Below are 21,877 nucleotides of genomic sequence, written 5' to 3'. Positions count from 1 at the left end.
TGCCGTGCCGCCATGTTGTAAACGCTTGTTAGTGCCCGATAACCACATGCGTTAGGCTTCGCTCGGCGCCCGCGGTGTCCACGCTCCATGTACCAGCTTGTGTGTACGTTGCCGCATTGGTCGGATTACCACTGCAGCATTGCAGCCTCATGCCCTGGCATTGTCCACATGTATCCGATCTCCAGATTGGTGATCCTTTCTCACCATCGACATGTTCGATACACTCAACCCCGAAAGGGTCTGCTATAATATATGTCTCGAGCAACATGTCTAAGGCGTCCATTGCTACTTCGCACCACCTGCTCGTTGTCATTCTGACCTGCTTGTTACTCGCATTGTCCGACTAAAGCTTTTCACCATGGACGCCCAGGGCAGACCAGCCCCTGTCCCAGGAGAACTTGCTGGCAGCGATGTAAACGTATCCACTCAGTCCTCTATACCCCCTTCGCCTATCGAAAAATACCAACACAATCAAGTCAAAGATTTGGAAGACGGTGCAGACCAGAGCTCAACAAACACTCAGGTTGAGCAATGGAGGCTGGCCAAAGATCTCAAATATTTTGACATCAACAATCAAGCCAGCAGCCGCAAACTGGGCGTCACATGGAAGAATCTCAGTGTCAGCGTAGTTCCTGCCGATGAGCGATTCAAGGAGAACATTCTCAGCCAATTCAATCTTCTCCAGCTCCTCAAGGACTTTCGCGCAAAACCAGCCCTGAAGCCCATTCTTGAATCCAGCTCTGGATGTGTTCGTCCTGGAGAGATGCTTCTGGTTTTGGGGCGCCCAGGTTCTGGATGCACCACTTTACTTAAAATGCTAGCCAACAAGCGTAATGGGTACGTACAACACATAGAACCCTCCTCCTATAAAGCTGACAATATCCTCTCAGATATGCACAAGTAGATGGCGAAGTTCATTATGGATCTCTCGACGCCGAGCAAGCCAAGCAATACTCTGGTAGCATAGTCATCAACAACGAGGAGGAACTGTTCTACCCAACACTCACTGTTGGCGAGACCATGGACTTTGCCACTCGTCTGAACATGCCTGCCAACCTCGAAGGAAATCGATCCAGCCGCACAGAGGCCCGACGCAACTTTAAGCAATTCCTCCTCAATTCCATGGGCATTGCACACACAGAGGGTACAAAGGTCGGTGACGCATACGTGCGAGGTGTCTCTGGTGGCGAGAGAAAGCGAGTCTCTATCATCGAAACTCTCGCGACACGTGGCAGTGTTGTATGCTGGGACAACTCAACACGAGGCCTGGATGCCTCTACTGCTCTCGAGTATGTCCGCGCACTACGATGTCTGACAGACACTATGGGCATGTCCACCATTGTCACTTTGTACCAAGCTGGCAACGGCATCTACGACCTGTTTGACAAGGTTCTTGTCCTCGATCAGGGCAAGCAGATCTACTACGGCTCCCGCGAGGAGGCTCAGCCCTTTATGGAGAATCTGGGATTCGTCTGTGGAGATGGATCAAACGTCGCAGATTACCTCACTGGTGTCACCGTACCCAGTGAACGACAGATCAAGCTTGGCTTTGAAACCACATTTCCTCGTAAAAACACCGACATACGATATGCCTACGAGCAGTCGACCATCAAGGCCAAGATGGATCAAGAACTCGATTACCCCTTTACGGAAGAGGCCAAGGCCACCACAGAGGCATTCATCACATCTGTCTTAGGAGAGAAATCTGGACAGCTTCCAAAGTCATCACCCATGACAGTCTCGTTCCCCGATCAAGTCAAAGCTTGCGTAATTCGTCAATACCAGGTCCTGTGGGGAGACAAACCAAGTCTGATCATGAGGCAAGCGACCAATATCATTCAAGCTTTGATTTCTGGATCGCTCTTCTACAATGCACCAGACAATACTGCTGGTCTGTTCCTCAAGTCTGGCGCTCTGTTCCTATCTCTTCTATTCAATGCCCTTTTCACCCTATCGGAAGTGAACGACTCCTTCGTTGGCCGTCCCATCTTGGCGAAGCAGAAGAACTTTGCATTTTTCAACCCAGCTGCTTTTTGCATTGCCCAAGTCGCGGCAGATATCCCCATTCTGATCTTCCAGACTGCTTCCTTTGTCCTGATCGTTTACTGGATGACTGCATTGAAGGAGACTGCGGCAGCATTCTTCACCAACTGGTTTGTCGTCTACGTCGTCACTTTGGCCATGACCGCCATGATGAGGACAATCGGCGCAGGCTTTCCCTCGTTCAACTCTGCGTCCAAGGTCTCGGGCTTCGCCATCACCGCGACAATTGTCTACATGGGTACGTAATAGTTATATCTTCAATCAGAGACATTTACTGATTTGTTTAGGATACGAAATACCAAAGCCTGATATGCACCCATGGTTTGTCTGGGTCTACTGGATCAATCCTTTGGCATATGGATTTGAGGCTGTCATGGCAAATGAGTATGATGGAACCACCATTCCATGCGTCTACGATAATCTCATCCCGAACTACCTACCCCAGTACCAGGATCAAAGCGCACAGTCCTGTGCGGGTATCCGCGGTGCGCGACGTGGCGCAACTTCGCTCAGCGGACAAGAATACTTGGACAGTCTGTCCTACTCTCCATCCAACATCTGGCGTAATGTGGGAATCCTTTTCGCATGGTGGCTTCTATTCATTGCCTGCACAATCATCTTCACGCTTCGATGGAATGACACTTCCAGCTCAAGCACTGCCTATATCCCACGCGAAAAGCAAAAGTATGTCCAAAGACTTCGCGCGTCTCAGACTCAGGACGAGGAATCTCTGCAAACTGAAAAGATCACACCTAACAACGACACGCTTGGTACAGATGGTGAAAATGACAAGCTAGGCACCAGTCTTATTCGCAACACCTCAATCTTCACCTGGCGCAATCTGACCTACACCGTCAAAACTCCTTCAGGCGACCGTACTCTTCTCAACAACGTCCATGGTTATGTTAAACCCGGTATGCTTGGTGCCCTCATGGGGTCCTCAGGCGCTGGCAAGACTACACTTCTGGATGTTCTCGCCCAGCGAAAGACGGCCGGAACAATCAAAGGCGAAATCTTAGTTGACGGTCGACCCCTACCAGTTTCTTTCCAACGATCTGCCGGGTACTGCGAACAGCTTGACGTTCATGATGCTTACTCTACTGTACGAGAGGCTCTCGAGTTCTCAGCCTTGCTTCGTCAAAGCCGCGATACTCCTATTGAGGAGAAGCTGGCATACGTGGATACCATTATCGACCTGCTTGAACTACACGATCTTGAGAATACGCTTATCGGAACTGTGGGTGCTGGACTTTCAGTCGAGCAGCGCAAGCGTGTCACTATCGGAGTTGAGCTTGTTTCCAAGCCATCTATTCTCATCTTCCTTGACGAGCCAACCTCTGGTCTGGATGGCCAGGCAGCTTTCAACACTGTTCGCTTCCTCCGAAAACTCGCCGACGTCGGTCAAGCAGTCCTAGTTACCATCCACCAGCCTTCGGCCTTGCTCTTCGCTCAATTCGATGTTCTCCTTCTCCTCGCCAGTGGCGGCAAGACCGTCTACTTTGGCGAGATTGGCGACAACGCCGACAAGATCAAGGAGTACTTTGGCCGCTACGGTGCACCTTGTCCCACTACCGCCAACCCAGCAGAACACATGATCGACGTCGTGAGCGGCTACCACCCCAGCGGCAAAGACTGGCACGAAGTCTGGCTCAATTCGCCCGAATCTGCAGCCCTCAACAAACACCTCGACGAACTCATCACCGACGCCGCCAGCAAAGAACCCGGCACCAAAGACGACGGTCACGAATTCGCCACAACCTTCTGGACGCAAACTAAGCTCGTCACGCACCGCATGAACATCAGCTTCTTCCGCGACACAGCCTACTTCAACAACAAGCTCCTCCTCCACGGCGGCGCCGCCTTCTTCATCGGCTTCACTTTCTGGCAAATCGGCCCCTCAGTCGGCGACCAAAAATACATCCTCTTCTCCATTTTCCAATACATCTTCGTCGCCCCCGGCGTAATCGCCCAACTCCAACCCATATTCCTCGAGCGCCGTGACGTCTACGAAACGCGCGAGAAGAAATCAAAAATGTACTCCTGGCAATCCTTCGTCACCGCGCTCATCGTCTCCGAAATGCCCTACCTCGTCATCTGCGCCGTGCTGTACTACCTCGTTTTCTACTTCGCCTCTGGTCTCCCAACCAACCCGAGTAGCGCAGGCGCCGTCTTCTTCGTCTTCCTCATCTACCAATTCATCTACACAGGCTTCGGGCAATTCGTCGCTGCCTACGCTCCCAACGCCGTCTTCGCCTCCCTCGTCAACCCGCTCCTCCTCGCCGTCCTCTGCTGCTTCTGCGGCGTCCTCATCCCATACGATAACATCCCAGAGTTCTGGCGCTACTGGATCTACTATCTCGATCCGTTCAAGTACCTGATTGGCTCGCTGCTCGTGTTTACGGATTGGGACTGGAAGGTCGAGTGCAAGGAGAGTGAGTTTGCCATCTTCAGCCCGCCTGCGGGTCAGGGCAATCAGACGTGTGGGGAGTACCTGGAAGCGTGGCTCCAAGGGCCCGGTAGACGCACGAATTTGGTGAACCCCGAAGCGACGGCGGATTGTCGCGTTTGTCAGTATACCTGGGGTCGGGATTACCTGGCCACTGTTAATCTGACCGAGAAGTATTTTGGCTGGAGGGATGCGGGTATTTGTGTTATCTTTTCGTTGAGCGGGTATGCGCTGGTGTATTTGTTTATGAAGTTGAGAACAAAGGCGAGTAAGAAGGCGGAGCAGTAAGGGGTATGATGGTAGTGGTGGCGTCGGTGGATGATTGGCGAAGAGGTGTATGACTTGAATGTTCTTTTTTTCTCTTGATCTTGCTCGTTACTGCGGCATTTGCAGGCGTTTGTCTTCTCTTTTGAGAGAGACGAGGTACTACCTTTCTTTATTTGAAAATACCGACGTTTAATACCAATTTCATAGATTAAGATACAATATATACAATTACTAGTATTGGATTTCAAGTACCTCATGTTGCGGATGGTGATTGTGAGGAAAGTAAAGATGTTGAAGAATATCTTGCTGGGCGATTGGATTTTGATGGACGAGAAGATGAGATCGAACATTGCTACGATGGGTACTTACTTGATTTGTTCGTGTGCGATAGAGAAGAACATGATCTAAAATGTAGGCTTACCGAAGGATTCGTAGTTGTTCGGGTGACGGCTACTAACTGTAACCCCGTTGTTTTGCATTGTCAAATCCTTTTCTTTCTTTGCAATTCAGGTCTGTATGATGGTACTGAGTATACTTAGTCCAATCATATCATTTGCTCCAGCGGGGCAATCTCGCACCGACGAAAACTTATCGCAGGATAGTTCAAGATGGCAATAATTCCACATCTAGTTTCACTTCTAAATGACTCGCAGTGACGAAGATATAAAAAGGAAAAAGCCATTTATTCTAAATCTAACGATAAATACTCATGCCCATCAAAGTATTGCTCAACAAATCCTCTATGCGGCACCACCATCCAGCGTAAGAACCTTACCATTCACCCACTCGCCCTCCTTGCTTACTAGGAAACCAACCACATTCGCCACATCCTGCGGGAACCCATTCCTATGCAGCGGCGACGCATGCGCGGCCATCTGCTGACGCTGCTCCGCCGTATAGTCCAACCCATTCGGAATATAATGATGCGAAACCTCATGAAACATATCCGTCACCGTTCCTCCGGGCGCAACCGCATTAACCGTAATCTTCTTATCGCCACAGTCCTTGGAGAAGATGCGGACGAACGAGTCGACAGCGCCCTTGGACCCAGAGTACAGCGAGTGCTTTGGCACGCTAAAGTCGCGCGAGGTGTTGGAGGAAGTCAGGATGATGCGGCCGCCCTCGGTCAGGTGGCGATATGCCTCGCGGGCGACGAAGAATTGGCCGCGCGTGTTGAGGCTGAAGACGCGGTCGAATTCTTCTTCTGTGACATCTTTCAAGTGGCCGAAGCTTACGACGCCCGAGTTGCTAACAGCAATATCAAGGTGGCCGAAGTGCGCGACGGCTTCGTCGAAGAGGCGCACAATGTCTGGGACTTGGCGGATGTCGGCTTTGATGGCGATGGCATCGCTGCCGAGCGCTTTGATCTCTGAGACTACTTTCTCGGCGTCTTTGGTCGAGTTGGCATAGTTGACGACGACTTTGGCGCCTAGACGGCCCAAGTGCGTGGCTACGGCTGCGCCGATACCGCGGCCGGAGCCGGTGACGAGGGCGACTTTGCCGTCGAGGCGGCCGGGGATGTAGGTGGAGGGTGTGCTTTCTACGTGTGGCATTTTGGGGATGGTGGGGTGATGATTGAAAAAAAGGGAGAGAATGAGATGTGGAGAATGGGTCTAGAGATTAAGATGCTGCTGAATGATGTGTAGTTCTGAGATGATAAGTAGAGTTCATGTATACCTTATGTGCTGTTGTAAGACTGATATAGGCCGTAGATGGATTCTCAGGCGGCCCATTGTGTATATTTTCCAGCCTTGCTCACTTGCAGTATATCGCAGCAAAGGCACGTACACAAAATCAACATTGGTCCGACCTCCGATGTTTAGGTCTGGGGGTTGTAGTAGTTGGGTGTGGGTGTTCCAGGGCCTCGGGTTCATGCGTCGGCACGGAACGATGGGTTTGTCCCGATCGAGCGTCGTCGGAATGAGCCAAGTCGCTTTGTTCAAGGCTCAATACCAGGGCTATCCTAGATCGGATTATGATCTTCTAATTTACTAAGCGCTAGATGTTAGTAATTTTTCATAGAAGAAATGCGATTTGGTCTTGACAGCCACTTCGATTCGGAAAAGCAGTGTGCGCTGCAATTCCAGAGATCTATGTGCCGGTGATCGGCACGCCTGATGGTATTCTCTCGGTGGATCTTCTCCGCCAATGAGCCCGATATGGTGTCTCAACTCTTCATAGAACTTCCAAATCATATCTATTAAATGCCATCGAGAATGGATGACATGGAGTTGAGTCAGTCAATCTCCAAAGCAACTGCTAGGCCAAGTGGAGCGACTCTCTCCTCAACTTAACTCAAACATACCCTTCATACCCTGCCAAAATGGTGTCGTACGCAGTCCTCGGTGCCACTGGCAACTGTGGCACTGCCCTCCTCGAGCTTCTCATCAAGAACACCGATGCCAAAGTCAAAGCCTACTGCCGCAACAAAGACAAGCTCTTCAGACTCGTCCCAGAAGCCGCAAACAACCCCAGAGTCGAAGTCTACACTGGCAGCATTCTAGATGCCGATCTTCTCGGCAAGGCAATGTACGGCTGCAAAGCCGTATTTCTTACCGCCACCACCAACGACAATGTGCCTGGATGCCACATCAGCCAAGACCTCGCACACACCGTCATCAAAGCGCTAGAGAAGACAAAGTCTGAGGGAAGCCAGGCTCCACCAATGCCAAGGCTGGTGTTGCTGTCCTCTGCTACCATCGATCCTTGGATCAGCCGAAAGAACCCTTGGGTCAACGCCATTGTTCGTCGATCCGCATGGCACGTGTACCGGGACTTGGAGCTTGCTGAAGAGTTCCTCCGAAAGCACGAGGACTGGGTCAAGTGCGTTTACATTAAGCCAGGAGGCTTGTCGGTGGATGTACAGAGGGGCCATAGGCTCACTTTGGATGATGAAGAATCGTTTGTTTCATACCTCGATATTGCGGCTGGTATGATTGAGACGGCAGAAGACGACGAGGGTAAATGGGAGAACAAGAATGTTGGAGTTGTGAATGCGGGTGGGAAGGCCAAGTTCCCCAAGGGTACGCCAAAGTGCATTATCTGTGGATTGTTGTCGTATTATTTTCCTTTCTTGCACCCTTATTTGCCATCCGGCACGGGTCCTGCGTAGTTATACCCTGTTGTTTTGGGTTTTCTTGTAGCGTATGTCTAGTTATCAATAGTGTGGATAACGAATACCAAATTTGAACTTTATCTTGCAATTTCAATATGAGCTTTTTTTTAATATTAAGTTACATCTTTTGAAAGTTTCGTTTCGCAGATACTATCAATGACATCAAGTGAACGCTACTACATGACGGCTGCTATTAAACAAACACTGCTCGCTTCACAGGCTATTCAACTACACTCACATTTGGAAAGTAATTTCTTAATGCCATGAAATTTCAAGCTACAACCACATGTACATATCTTCAAGACTTTCGCACGCCATTTGCAGTCCTTTTCTATCAACCCATGATTTTACTTCTTCATACACAGTACTCGATGCCTCGCCCATAGAAAATGCAAACGCCCTATCCTCCTGTCCAATGAACGGTGATCTTGATTGCTCCGACTCCTAACGACTGAATCTGACCTCGGGTTAATGCTGAGTCAGATCGAATTTCGAAATGTTCCGATGCCAAGCCTGCGATCGCAACAGTACTGTAGAGAACCAGCCGATGTCCGACCGTCACAACTAAGAAAAAATTCCTACAAAAATGTACGGTTGTGGGTGAAATTTGAGAGTTGCATTCACCAAATAGCCAAAAATTAATTAGTAAAAAAATCGTAAAGAAACATCATGCCTCACAAGACCGAAGTTCGGCCAGCACCAGCAGGTAACATCTTGATCCCAGTCACTTTGAATACATGGCCCAGTGCTAACATGCTAGCTACAGACATTATCGAATGTCAAGCTGCAGCATATGAATGGGCTGAGAGCTACGATAGCAAAGACTGGGACCGTCTTTCAAGATGTCTCGCACCCGAACTCTATGTGAGTCTCCTACTCCCTATCTTATCTGCGAGTCAGAAACTGAAGCTATCCCCAAGATCGACTACCGCACCGTAATGGGAATGATGTGGGAAAAAATGCCAGCAGCAGAGTTCCTCGGCATGGCTTCCAGTCCCAGGTTTCTTGGTAATGCTCGCATCAAGACACAACATTTCATGGGCCAAACAAAGTGGATCCAGAAGGAACCGGGTTACATTATCGGACACCATCAAATGCGTGTAGCACATCAGAAGTATGAGGATGATGCGCTGACGCAGGTACTATACAAGGGTCATGCGCATGGCAATGCTACTTTGCATTATCGTCAGGTCGATGGCGAGTGGAAGTTTGCGGGGCTTGAACCTGGTATTCGGTGGTCTGAAGGCGATTACGGGAAGATTTTTGAACAGTGATAGTACCACGGGAGTGCTAGTAGTGTAATATCAATACGACTCATTTAGCCGGGCACTAGCGCACTGTAGCATAAGGTTTTTATGCTGTCTCAATAAATACATCAACCTGATATGGAGAACTCAGGTTTGAGGAGTTTTCGGTGCAGTCCGCATACAGTGAGTCCCCCGATATCAATAGTCCTGTATTCCAAGTACAATGGGATCCTGGTGGATGTGACTTATCTGCATTTTGCATTTATTGGATTTTACCATCTCTTATTGCGTTAGGCAACATTTTGATGCTTTTCCCAGGATGGACCTTTCGATAATCATGCATTTCTTACTATTCCCTTTGTGTTGATTTGAACCCAGGGCGCGCAATGACTTTGTACTACGTGCATATGCAAAACATCTCGGAGAATGATCTGCTTGCGTATACATGTACGTACGTACGTACGTGTAGCAAAACGTTATCACTTACTCGCACATAATCCTAAAGAGTAATAGTCAAACGCTAAAAAGAGCGAAGCATTCTGCTAGTGAGGCAGTGGAATTCATACATCGGGCCGATTGTGTGCATTTCTAGTACCGAGGTGTTGGAAAGCTAGAATGGTGCACCGAGAATTCGTACGCGAATGAATAGATGAGGTGACCAATGATATCGTTAGCATGCTCGCCCGTGTTACCTGGATTTAATTGTGCTGATGCTCGGCTCCCATGTGATGTCAGTGTCATGCATGCCTGGACTAATGCGATCGTCAGCTATTCAGCTGTTCAGCTGTTCTCCACTCTTTATTTACATTCTTAGTGTACTCCGGATAACCAAGATCATGACTAACCCCCTGCTTACACCCTCACTATCGTTTCGACCAGCTTACGCATGTTATTGCGACATTTCCTGCTGTCCATTTACATTTCCATAATCGCCTGCTCAGCCCCCACTCTGCAGCTTCGTGACAAATGCGATCAGCGACCCGATCAACGGCAGCGTCGCGCGAATTGCATGCCATCGAGACCACTCATCCAAAGACTTGTGCAGGACCTTGCTGGTCTCATTGTCTAACCAAGCTCCCTCAATACCCCCACTCTTTTCCTTGCCCTTTCCTAGATTCGCAATCGATGCCTCAAGCGGAAAGATCATCACTCTTTCCCACCATGCTACCTGAAGCAGTGTAGCGAATGAGGCCGCAAACGGCTTCCACTGTGAAGCTACACTTGGATCAGGGTGTCGCGAAAGTAGAACAGCCGTTATGCCGAACATAAAGGCAAAGCTCGCGTTCAAGGGCTCCAGCCAAGCCCCGCCGCGCCGGGATGTCTCCAGCAGCTGTGCGATGGCGCTTTTCGATGGGTTCAGCTTGATGATCGGCACGACCCACAAGTTGAAGGACCATGCTATGCCTAAACAACGTGTCAATTGGGTACACTTCTTTGTTCTCTATCCTATGGAGAGTAACATACCCGAAACGATGAACAATGAGACGATCATGCCCCAATGTATGAAGGGTATGATGTAGAACGCTATTTCCAAGGCAGCCATTTTGAGCGAGAATTAATGCTATGGTAGGTAGTGTGAGTTGTATCGCAAGGCTGTAGTACTTTACTGGCTTGCTCAAAGTTGGTTATGTGAGTACAGCCAGCTCTAAGCACGATTATGTGATGAGCACCAATAGCACTATGCAAGGGAAGAAGTATCCCTCGAGGGATGATGGTGTGGAGAATCAAAGGTGTTAGGAGGGTAAGGAACAATTTTCGGAATCCTCCTCTCTCTTTGAAATAGTGTTAATGGCGGTCATATTAAAGCTTTAGAATAATATTTAGACGCTTTTGAAAATGATTGCCTAGGTTGTCGAGTGGCAAGCGGTAGAAAGTCAGGTGAAATGTTGCGTCGATCCACAATGTTCCGAAGTCCATCCGCGAGTGAGATTTCCTCCGAGGACCGCAACCATGCCTACCCATCATCAAAAATCGGATTGGATACACAACATTTGAGTCGCAAATCAGCGCGGTATGATGGGAAAGACTCCGTAGATGTTCTGCGTCCGATGCAGATAAGAGGCGTGACGACGGTAGCTTAAGTTGGATGGTTGCATCGCATCTAGTGTTAGTCGACGTAGCTACCATACCCTATAATCGCAAAGCATACCCGATTCAAGATCAATTCATCCGAAAAATGGAAAACACTCTTGTCCAAGTCGCGCACGCCTGGGGTGTAACAGGCGCAGCACTTTTGTCAGGTGAGTATGCACATCGCGAGTAAGGTGGATTCACTACGCAAATCTATGTTGTAACGTGATTCCGACCACGTCGGACAAGAAGCGAAAGAGGAAACTCAATAGGACCAAACTAATGCGGCGTTTCCCTAGGCTTCATCGTGTGCTTCAGTCATGCGGGAGTGCCAACGCTCAGCATAGCTCCAGTCGACACGCTCGTGCATCAATTCAAGACCATGTACAACATTGGAAAAGCGACATCGCCTCTAGTAGCCATCACTGTCACTCTATGCAATGGCTACTCGGCCTATCACGCTAGAAACGATACCGAGCTAATCGGCAATGTTGCATCGCCATTTGCCTTGTACGTGGCAGCAGCAGTCTTTGTACCTCTGATTGTCCCGTATACATTGTTGTACATGGAGCCCCAGGTTAACAAGAAGCTGTTGACACTGGGCGGGATGGTTGAACAGGGGACTAAAGCGAAGGATCTTGGGGTGAGCGGTGAGGAAGTTCGAGTCATGTTGAAGAGGTGGAAGGGAATGAACTTTCTTCGAGCAGCTCTTGTAGCTACTGGTGCTGTGCTTAGTGCTGTCGCTTCGTTTCGTTAGAGAGGTTGTACGCTATTTTTTTCGATTTTGGCCATTGTTTGATGAAAAGAAGCATGGGGATGGTTAGAGCTATGCATTTACGAGACAGTGTTGATTTGTATTTTTTGGAGGAATCAATCTGTTTGGGATTTGAACTTTCGACATTGATGTTTTCAAACGAATGCACTTTTTTTACCGGTAGATACAAGCCCTTGGTTTTTGCAGGTGTGTTTCATCATCAATTTGACGTATGGTTTCTTCTTTCCTTGTTTTAGCCAGCACAATGCGTCATGGGAATTTTTAGAGTGACTTGCCTATTCTTGAATAAAATAAAACCAAGCATAAAGATTTGTCATTGCACTTCCTGGGTAATATCTGAATGATAACAGTGTATGCCTTTATGCACGAGTGGCAACCCAGGACATCATATCACAAAGTCATAGGTCAAAAGTGTCCGGCAAACTATGTATCTTCGAAGAAACAACCTGATATGATACATTCTGTCTAACCTAATCTAAGAAAATGCTTGGTATCAAGAAAATGCTCATCCAAAATCTAATCCAAGATATAACATCAAGCGCTGGCGCGTGTGACAGGATACTGGACCTGCCGTATCCCACCCGCTGTTGATTGCTCATTACCAATCAGAAACCATTTCTTCTGACCAGCGCGAACCTGGAAACCCACTTTACCATCACCAGCAAGCTTTCGAAGAACTTCGTCAATGAACGGCTCCAACGCCAATGTACGCGTTGTTTCGTCCACCGAGTTTCCGTATATGTTTTCCACAATGTCGCGAACGACTGGTCGGTTTTGTCCATAGTCACGGAGATTGCGCAACGCCCTAATGACTTGCTTCTCTCTCCTATATTTTGACGATAGTTCTCGGCTGATCTTTGTGTTCAGGTCATCGATAGTGACGCCGTGGGCGGGGTGGCCAGCCCGACATTTCTGGTCCATCATCTTGTGCAGACTGAACATGAATATGCCCAGGTCTTCCACCGCGCTTGTTCCAGTGCCGAGAATATTGTCTCCAGTGAACATGGAGTTCTCTTCCTTGAGTATGAAACACATGTGGTCTTCTGAGTGACCCGGGCAGTGCAGTGCTATAACAGTAGCTCCCTCAACACAAAACTCCTGCCCCTCGTGGATGTCTTGTTGTCCTGGATCGGGGTCGTTCTTGTAAATGTGGTCTTTCAGGTGTGGGTACATTCTGATAAGGTCCGGTACGCCTCCCGAGTGGTCACCATGCCAATGTGTTACGAGAACATATTTGATGCTGATGTTCCGAGACTCAAGGGTTGACGCAAGCAGCTTTGCATACTCAGGTTCTCCTCCAGATGTATCGATCAATATGCGAGAGGCTCCCGTGCCAACTAAGAAGGTGTTGGTGCCCTGAAAGGTGAACTTTCCGGGATTTTGCCCCCGCACTCGTAAAACCCTTTCTGTCACTTGCTCCACATCAGGTATGGGATCGAGATTTGCGGTCTGACCCTTCAGGTAGTCCTCGAAAGCGCAGATATTGAGCGATTTATTGATCTGCTTGTAGCCCCCTTTATCGTGCGTCATGGCTGGACTGGTTGAGGTGATGAGGAATACTTGACGTTCAAAATGAGTATAAGAAAGCTAGAATACGAAGATGTTTGAGGAGAAGGTTGTATGAGTGAGGATACTAATGCACTCTGCTCTGAAATACTAATATATATGTCTTCTTCACGATAGCATTTAAAATAGAGGGAATATTTATTACCATAATGCAATCTTCCACCATTTTCCAAAAATCAAACCGACTTAGTTCCCATTGGTTCGCATTACACACCATTAGGTCGCGATGCGCATTGATAGCAGGGAGGAATCATAGATCGAGGGAGTCGGAAACGAGTATTCCGAAACATTGTTATCATATCTCGTATCGCTTGTCTCGGCTCGGCTTTCTGTGGAACGCATTGGTGTGGGATTCGGGTTGATGACGGGGGCCTAAGATCGCTAGAAGCTCACTCGGTGGAATGCGGCACGTATCCCAATTCGGATCATTCCGAATGTTCCGTGGCACAGAACCCGACAATGTGGTCAACACTTTCCGAATTCGTCATCGGAGATCTCTGGGTAGTTCTTTCGAGCGATAATCTCCTATGTCACGTGTGGTTGTGCTCGGGGGTCCGTTCTGACTCAGCAAGCTTAACTGGACATCGGTAGAGTGGCCCGGTAGTATGGTATAGCCCACTGGTCTTGCGTGTATACTACGGATATCATGAGCGGTTGATTGTTCTGAAGCTGCTATGGACCGAGGTTGGTTGGCATTCTCGCAACAAGATGAATTGAATATCTATATCTCTAGGTACTATGCTCAGAAATTCTCATCTAAAATCCATCATCATTTCCTAGTCCTTTATGTTTCATGGCTTTGAAATAGACTATTGTTAGCTTCTAGAGACTCTTTTTAGGGGTCTGCGCCATCATGGAGGTTGTGTATTTCAGTAACGAGTTTCCTAAAGATGATCTATCGGAGATCTTCAGACACTTGCACAACCAAAGCAAGTCTACCGAACACGAAATTCTAGCCCGCTTCTTCAGAGACGCAACAAGAGCAGTCAAGAATGAGATTGAGAAGTTGCCATCATCTCTAAAAATCCAGATACCTACCTTCGAGACTCTCATCTCTTGGGTAGAGAAGAAGGAGCTCCGCGAGGGTGAATTATGTGGCGCGGTCGATGGAGTTCTGCTGATACTCGTTCAACTTGCGGTTTACATATTGTAAGTTCTTTCAAAACACTCTCTACTTTTTGACTAACTCTGGCAGTAATGCTGAGAGTAGCAATGAGTCAGCATTTTCGCATGATGAAAAGCATCTCACGGGCTTGGGTGTCGGTTTGCTTTCGGCTACCGCGGTTTCCCTAGCTCGAGACATTTCCGAAGTAGCCTTCTACGGTGTACAAGCAATCAAAATCGCCTTCCGCATGGGGGTCCATGTACAGGGCGTCTCCCACTATCTAGAAGCTCGAGACCCAACTGAACCTCCAAAGACATGGGCTTATGTAGTCCATAACGTGGATCCCCAGGAGACGAAGAAAGAGCTCGAAGCATACCATGAATCAGTGCCTAGTCCGGATACCAGTCGTATTTTCATCAGCGCCATCAGCCGAACATCTGTCACGATCAGTGGCCCGCCCTCAAAACTGGAAAATCTCTTCAAGAAGGCTACAGCATTCAGAGATGCCAAGTCCATCGCATTGCCCGTTTACGGAGGCCTCTGCCATGCCCCCCACATCTACGACTCTCACGACATAGAAGCTATTGTTCAAGACGTTGTCGCTTCATCGGATCGGCTTGTTTCGCAAAATGAACCAAGATTCCCGCTTTTCTCGACAAGTTCCGGTACTTCATACACATCATCTAGTCCTACAGGACTGATCAAGAGTGTTGTGGCAGAGCTCTTAACACAAGCTATTGAGTGGGACAAAGTCATTGCACAGGAGGTCGAATATGCCAAGCAGAACCACCGAACTCAAATCAGGCTTTCTTGCTTTGGAAACTCTATTCCATTGAACGATCTGCGTTCTGAGTTGCAAAAGGCCTCCAAAGATATTTCCATCTCCTTGAACAACTATATGTCGGCGCTTCTCAAGGATGCCACTGAGAGTGCAACTCCCCGAGGTCCAGCTCAGTCCAAACTCGCCATTGTGGGAATGTCTTGCAGGCTTCCAGGGGGATCAACGGACACCGAGAAATTTTGGGAAGTGCTCGAAGCAGGGCTTGATGTGTCGCGCCAGATACCCGCAGACCGATTCGACATCAACACGCACTACGACCCTGAAGGCAAGGATCTTAATAAGACAATGACGCAATACGGATGCTTCATCGACGAGCCGGGCATGTTCGACCCGAGTTTCTTCAATATGTCACCTCGAGAAGCGATGGTCGTTGATCCCCAGATGCGACTGTCGCTCGTCACTGCGTACGAGGCATTGGAACGGGCAGGCTACGTCGCCAACAGGACCCAATCAACCAGGCTCCAGCGCATCGGAACATACTACGGCCAAGCAGCCGACGACTACCGCGAGGTAAACCAGGGACAAGAAGTCGGAACGTATTACATTCCAGGAGGATGCCGTGCTTTTGGACCTGGTCGGATCAACTATTTCTTCAAGTTCGCTGGTCCCAGCTACAGCATTGATACCGCCTGCTCCTCGGGCCTCGCAGCTATCGAAGTAAGTAGATCATATCCTGGGCCTTTGGCAAAAGCGTACTGACAATTTCTTAGGTCGCTTGCCAAGCTCTTTGGAGTGGTGAGGTTGACACTGCTGTAGCAGGTGGAGTCAACATCCTCACAAACCCCGATGGTTTCACTGGTCTCTGCAAGGGCCATTTCCTAACCAAGGGCCACAACGCCTGCAAGACTTGGGACGCCAGTGCTGATGGATACTGCCGCGCCGATGGCGTGGGATCGGTTGTCATCAAGAGACTCGAAGATGCACAGGCTGATAAGGATAACATTCTTGGTGTTATCCTTGCTGCTGGCACCAACCACTCGGCAGAAGCTGTCTCCATCACCCATCCACATGCAGGACATCAATCATATTTGTCGCGCCAGATCATCAGGCAAGCGGGTATTGATCCGCTGGATGTTTCATATGTGGAGCTCCATGGTACCGGCACTCAAGCCGGTGATTTTGAGGAGATGAAAGGTGTCCTGGACGTGTATGCTCCAAACACCTTCCCCAGCCGCAGGTCTGATCAGAAGCTCCACATTGGAAGCGTCAAGTCGAATGTCGGCCATGGAGAATCAGTGGCTGGAACAACAGCACTTATCAAGGTCTTGTTGATGCTGCAGAAGAATGCCATTCCTCCACACATTGGCATCAAAACTGAGGTCAACCCACGCCTGCCAAAGGATCTGGATCAGCGAAATGTCGCAATTCCCTTCTCAATGACTGAATGGAAGAGCGATGGAAAGAAGAAGCGTATCGCAGCTGTTAACAACTTTGGAGCTGCCGGCGGCAACACCATGATGCTTTTGGAGGAAGCACCCCCAGTCGTCGTGGCACGCGAGAAGGAAACCAGGCCAACACACGTTATTGCCGTGTCTGCGAAGACCAAGACCTCCTTGCGCAACAACATCAACCGCCTACTTGTATACCTCGACAGAAATCCAGATGTCTCCATTTCGGATCTCGCATATACCACTACTGCGCGCAAGTACCACCATTCGTACAGGGTCGCAGTTAGTGCTACGGATCTTGCCTCAGTGAAGAAGCAGCTGGCAACACAACTTAACAAGGTCGATTCCTTGAAGCCATTAAACAAGACCAATCCACCTTCAGTGGCATTTGTTTTCACTGGCCAGGGTGCCTCGTACCAGTCGATGGATCTCGAACTGTATCACGAAGCACCAGTCTTCCGAGAGCACATTCAATATCTCGACAGACTTGCTCAAGCCCAAGGCTTCCCTTCATTCATCCCAGCATTGGACGGCTCCCATCCACGCGACCACGAGCACCCTCCTGTCATCACTCAACTGGCACTGGTTTGTCTCGAAATTGCGTTGGCACACTACTGGGCTTCTTTGGGCGTCAAGCCTGATGTGGTCATGGGACACTCCCTCGGTGAGTATGCAGCTATGCACGTTGCCGGAGTCATCAGTGCCAACGATGCCATCTACATGGTTGGTTCTCGGGCACTGATGCTCCAGAAGTCGTGCACACCAGGTAGCCACTGCATGATGGCAGTACGCGCGTCTCTCGAGTCTATCATCGCCGCATCGAATGGCAAGCCTCACACTGTGGCCTGTATCAATGGTCCCACCGACACTGTTCTGAGTGGCACCAAGGCACAGATAGATGACATTGCTGTAGATCTTGAAGCAGCTGGATTCCGTTGCATCAAGCTCAACGTGGCGTTTGCATTCCACTCTGAGCAGGTGGACCCTATCTTGGACGAGTTCGAGGCCATTAGCAAGAGCGGTGTTATCTTCCATGAGCCCAAGCTCCCTGTTGTCTCGCCCCTTCTCGGCAAGGTCGTCTTTGACGGACGGTCGCTTAACGCTAGCTACGTGCGAAACGCTACACGAGCAACGGTTGACTTTCTGTCCGCTGCGAAGAACGCTTGCGATGTGTCAATCATCAATGAAGAGACTGTTTTCATGGAGATGGGCCCTCACCCCGTCTGCGTCGGATTCATCAAGTCCATCTTCCCGTCGACGAAGACCGCTGTCCCGTCTATTCGCCGTGGAGACAACAACTGGAAGACCATCTCCGAGAGCGCAGCAGCTATCCACCTCGATGGCGCTGATGTGGACTGGAATGAGCTCCACCGTCCTTTCGCAGATGCAGTGCGCCTTCTTGATCTTCCGACATATGCTTGGGATGAGAAGAACTACTGGATCCAGTACAATGGCGATTGGTGCTTGACCAAGGGTAACACTTTCTACGACAAGAAGGTCGAGACGGCAGAGCCTGCAGTTGGAAGTGCCAAGAAATACGAGTCTTTGAGCTCTTTGGTACAAAACATCATTTCAGTCGATGTGAATGGAGGCCAGGGCACTGTGGTCATGCAGTCGGACTTGATGCAGAAGGACTTTTTAGCTGCTGCACATGGACACTCGATGAACAACTGCGGTGTCGTTACATCAGTAAGTCAAAGCTCTATCCTTTTCTCTACATCACTTGCTAACAGTCTCGCAGTCTATCCATGCCGACATTGCTTACACTTTGGGAGAGTATCTCTACCGCAAGTTCTACCCAAAGACAAAGCGAGTGGATATGAACATGAGCAACTTGCACGTAACCAGTGCCCTGATCGCCAAGAAGCATTCCATGGACACTCCTCAGTCCATCCAGGTCACTGCCCACACCGACGACATCAAGAGTGGTGTTCTCGACCTGACATGGCAAAATGTCGAAGAAGACGGCAGTCTGTCGGAGCCATTCGCAACCGCCAATCTCGACTATGGCAACGCAGACGACTGGCTATCGAGCTGGAGTCCTATGGCGCATCTAGTCCAGCACCGTATCGAGACCTTGGAGCAGCTCGCTGCTGAAGGCAAAGCCAACCGCTTCTCCCGCAACATGGCCTACACTCTCTTCGCAAAGAACCTCGTCGACTACGCCGACAAGTACCGTGGCATGCAATCCGTCGTCATGAACGACCTCGAAGCCTTCGCCGAAGTGAAGCTCACCGACAAGATCGACAGCGGAACCTACACCGTCCCCCCCTACTTCATCGACAGCGTCGCCCATCTCGCCGGCTTCATCATGAACTGCTCCGACACCATCGACACAACAAACAACTACTGCGTCACCTCCGGCTGGAAAACCATGCGCTTCGCCGAGCCCCTTACCCCCGGCGCACGATACCGCTCCTACGTCAAAATGATCCCAACCAAAGACGATCCCTCCGTCTACCTCGGCGACGTCTTCATCCTTAACGCAGCAGACAACTCCATCGTCGGCATGGTCGGCGGCATCCACTTCCGCCGCTTCCCCCGCGTCCTCCTCAACCGCTTCTTCACCGCGCCCCAGCCCACCAAGGGCGGCGCTCAACCCGCCAAATCCAGCCCAGCACCCGCACCCACCAAGGTCTCTGCACCACCCAAAGTCCAAGCAGCACCCGTCGTACGCGTCGCTCCCAAGGAAGATGACACCCAATCCTCCGCCAGCGACACTTCCGACCGCGACACCCCCTCCGAAGCCTCTGTCAACACATCCGCCACCAGTGTCGACGTTCCCCGCGCCGCCAACAGCACTGTCGACAAAGCCATTGATCTTATCGCCAAGGAGACCGGTATCGACGCTGCTGAGCTGACTGACGATGCAGAGTTCGCAAACTTGGGCATTGATAGTCTGATGTCGCTGGTGTTGTCTGAGAAGTTCCAGAACGAGTTGAGTGTCAAGGTGAATGGGAGTTTGTTTTTGGATTATCCGACGATTGGGGATTTGAGGGAGTGGTTGGAGAAGTATTATGGGTGAGTTGTTGGACGGGGGGCTTGTCTAAATTGATTGAGAGTTTTCCTTTTTTTTTCCCTTAGTATGTGGTTTGTCGGGTGGGCAATTTTTTTTGGAATTTTTGTTAGTTTGGTAGTTTGGTTGTTTTGAAGTTAGAGGTTTCTTTGGTAGATTGTGGGTTTTTGTAAATAGTTGGTTGGGTAATGCGAAGATTTCTTAAGACTTGACTTGTTCATGGGTGATTCTAGTAAGTACTAAGACTGTACGAGGTTAAACAACTTACTGAGTGGACGTTGACGTGAGAGGTCTGATCTCGAACGCACTACTATCCTAATATCATATACTGCACGCGCAGCTCTGAATAATTGAACTTTGTCGACAGATTCCAAATTCCCAATTTACTTCTTAGAGTCAAGCATATACTTCGCCTGCCTATCATACTTTGCCAGACGCATTAGTGCTTCCTCCCCTTCACGAAGAATAGTCTTCTTAATCCCCTCGCTTCTAGGTGCAAATTTGACTTTGAAAGGCTGAGGACGCCAATTTGATCCATTTCTGCCTTTTGTCAGTGTCGTCTCCACATCCAACCATCTCTTCATGAAACTCTTACGTGTAGCTCCAAATATCAACCGGTATCTCCTTCCCCGTCTTCTCATCGACAGCAGGCTCCACGCGGTAAGCCCAGAGTAAGCGCGCAACACTGAGATGCGTGCCCTGCTCAGCTAGAGCCTGACCAGCACAACTCCTCCTCCCCCATCCAAACGTCATGTATCCCCTCTCTCCTGGAAACGGTCTTCGATCTTCTGTGTCAAGGAACCTTCTCGGATTGAAGCGATCAGGATCCGGAAACTCGCGCTCGTTATGATGGATAGCCCATACATTTCCTTGTATCCAAGTTCCCTTGGGTATGTAGTAGCCGTTCCAGTAGTCATCTTGGGTTGGCGCATGAGGTTTTCCTCCAACAACGGCTACTGAGCGCCAGCGGAAGACTTCTTTGGCAAAGGCACGGACGTAAGACAGTTCGTCGTCGAGAGTAGGGCTTCTTGAGTGGCCTACCACGCGATCGAGTTCGTCCCAGGCAGGTTTCAAGGTCTCGGGGAAGGCGCGCATAGCCATTACAGCTGTGATGAGGGTGCTACTGGAAGTATCTGCACCCGCACCAAACAGATTAGAGACAAGACTGGAGACTTCGCCGGAGCTAAGCTTGTGTTGCGGTGCTTCACGAAAGAGAAATTTTGCGTAGTTTTCGTCCGGTGCATCCTGTGCTTCTTCGGCGAGGGCATAGAAAAAGGCGTCGCGACCGAATTTTGTTTTGCTAGACTGTTTGACGTTGCGTAACCAAGGTGCGATACTACGTGGAAGCTTTACCAGCCCTAAAGCCGTATTAGAGAATCTTTTTGAAGAAAGGCAGAAATACTCACAAGGAAATGTCTCGATGATGCGTGGCCAGTCTTTTGCCACAACAGCAAGATGAGCAGCATGTTGCATCTGAGCGATGACTTCCGTAATCAACGTATCTTGACTGTTAGAGATACGACGTCCGAATCCAACAATAGAGACAACGCTCGCTGCATAGCGTTCGAAATGTGAAGCAAATAGCTCAGGTGTTTTGAGGAGATCGTATACTACCACTTTGTTCTCGTCGTCTTGAAATTCGCGGTATTGTTGAACCTTTGATAGTCAGCCTTGCTCACATCACCGTATAAATGACGCACTTGTTGTATCCCAACGCCATGATGGGTGATTTTGCGCAGGACGCGGAATCTCTCCCGCTGCTCGTTGGTGTATGTATATTTGTGTATGAGATTATCTTGTCCATTCATCAGCTCGCCAAACATGAGCATGTGTGGTCTAGAGTTGTAGATGTTGGAACGTTTGACAAGGATCTCATCTGCCGCCCATGCATCATTGATCCAGATTGTTGGTCGTCTACAATCGATTAACTACTCGGGCCCAACGGCTGCTGTAGCAGAATTTCAATGAAATTGCCCGTGCTCCGCACGGGCCTATCAC

General features: G+C 49.5%; 9 protein-coding genes across 9 annotated transcripts; 5 read left to right on the top strand and 4 right to left on the bottom strand.

Annotated features, from left to right (window-relative positions):
• Nucleotides 1–358: 358 nt before the first annotated feature.
• Nucleotides 359–4,777, top strand: COCMIDRAFT_96219 (uncharacterized protein; the record flags this gene model as incomplete). Its single annotated transcript, XM_007690112.1, has 3 exons — nt 359–837; nt 891–2,281; nt 2,331–4,777. 3 exons carry the CDS (start codon nt 359–361, stop codon nt 4,775–4,777), a joined length of 4,317 nt encoding a protein of 1,438 aa, XP_007688302.1.
• Nucleotides 4,778–5,496: 719 nt separating this feature from the next.
• Nucleotides 5,497–6,309, bottom strand: COCMIDRAFT_26577 (uncharacterized protein; the record flags this gene model as incomplete). The annotated part of the gene is made up of 1 exon (XM_007690091.1): nt 5,497–6,309. The coding sequence occupies one exon, from the start codon at nt 6,307–6,309 to the stop codon at nt 5,497–5,499; it is 813 nt and encodes a 270-aa protein (XP_007688281.1).
• A 770-nt stretch (nt 6,310–7,079) lies between these two features.
• COCMIDRAFT_96282 (uncharacterized protein) lies at nt 7,080–7,868 on the top strand (the record flags this gene model as incomplete). The annotated part of the gene is made up of 1 exon (XM_007690111.1): nt 7,080–7,868. The coding sequence occupies one exon, from the start codon at nt 7,080–7,082 to the stop codon at nt 7,866–7,868; it is 789 nt and encodes a 262-aa protein (XP_007688301.1).
• Nucleotides 7,869–8,540: 672 nt separating this feature from the next.
• COCMIDRAFT_37042 (uncharacterized protein) lies at nt 8,541–9,145 on the top strand (the record flags this gene model as incomplete). The annotated part of the gene is made up of 3 exons (XM_007690100.1): nt 8,541–8,577; nt 8,638–8,735; nt 8,792–9,145. The coding sequence occupies 3 exons, from the start codon at nt 8,541–8,543 to the stop codon at nt 9,143–9,145; spliced, it is 489 nt and encodes a 162-aa protein (XP_007688290.1).
• A 910-nt stretch (nt 9,146–10,055) lies between these two features.
• Nucleotides 10,056–10,661, bottom strand: COCMIDRAFT_96201 (uncharacterized protein; the record flags this gene model as incomplete). The annotated part of the gene is made up of 2 exons (XM_007690110.1): nt 10,056–10,522; nt 10,583–10,661. The coding sequence occupies 2 exons, from the start codon at nt 10,659–10,661 to the stop codon at nt 10,056–10,058; spliced, it is 546 nt and encodes a 181-aa protein (XP_007688300.1).
• A 633-nt stretch (nt 10,662–11,294) lies between these two features.
• On the top strand, nt 11,295–11,945 carry COCMIDRAFT_96196 (uncharacterized protein; the record flags this gene model as incomplete). The annotated part of the gene is made up of 2 exons (XM_007690109.1): nt 11,295–11,358; nt 11,488–11,945. 2 exons carry the CDS (start codon nt 11,295–11,297, stop codon nt 11,943–11,945), a joined length of 522 nt encoding a protein of 173 aa, XP_007688299.1.
• A 552-nt stretch (nt 11,946–12,497) lies between these two features.
• Nucleotides 12,498–13,493, bottom strand: COCMIDRAFT_5566 (uncharacterized protein; the record flags this gene model as incomplete). Its single annotated transcript, XM_007690084.1, has 1 exon — nt 12,498–13,493. One exon carries the CDS (start codon nt 13,491–13,493, stop codon nt 12,498–12,500), a length of 996 nt encoding a protein of 331 aa, XP_007688274.1.
• An 889-nt stretch (nt 13,494–14,382) lies between these two features.
• Nucleotides 14,383–19,888, top strand: COCMIDRAFT_5565 (uncharacterized protein; the record flags this gene model as incomplete). The annotated part of the gene is made up of 4 exons (XM_007690083.1): nt 14,383–14,678; nt 14,725–16,132; nt 16,186–18,552; nt 18,605–19,888. The coding sequence occupies 4 exons, from the start codon at nt 14,383–14,385 to the stop codon at nt 19,886–19,888; spliced, it is 5,355 nt and encodes a 1,784-aa protein (XP_007688273.1).
• Nucleotides 19,889–20,262: 374 nt separating this feature from the next.
• Nucleotides 20,263–21,795, bottom strand: COCMIDRAFT_96183 (uncharacterized protein; the record flags this gene model as incomplete). The annotated part of the gene is made up of 4 exons (XM_007690108.1): nt 20,263–20,419; nt 20,475–21,237; nt 21,286–21,535; nt 21,580–21,795. Coding segments are annotated over 4 exons (1,386 nt in total), but the record flags the coding sequence as incomplete, so codon positions are not given.
• Between the last annotated feature and the right edge of the window lie 82 nt (nt 21,796–21,877).

Source organism: Bipolaris oryzae (genome assembly GCF_000523455.1).
Source record: "Bipolaris oryzae ATCC 44560 unplaced genomic scaffold scaffold_71, whole genome shotgun sequence".
NCBI classification, from domain to species: Eukaryota; Fungi; Ascomycota; class Dothideomycetes; order Pleosporales; family Pleosporaceae; genus Bipolaris; species Bipolaris oryzae.
Note: the sequence above shows the minus strand (reverse complement) of the source record. Positions and strands in the feature narration are given on the sequence as shown.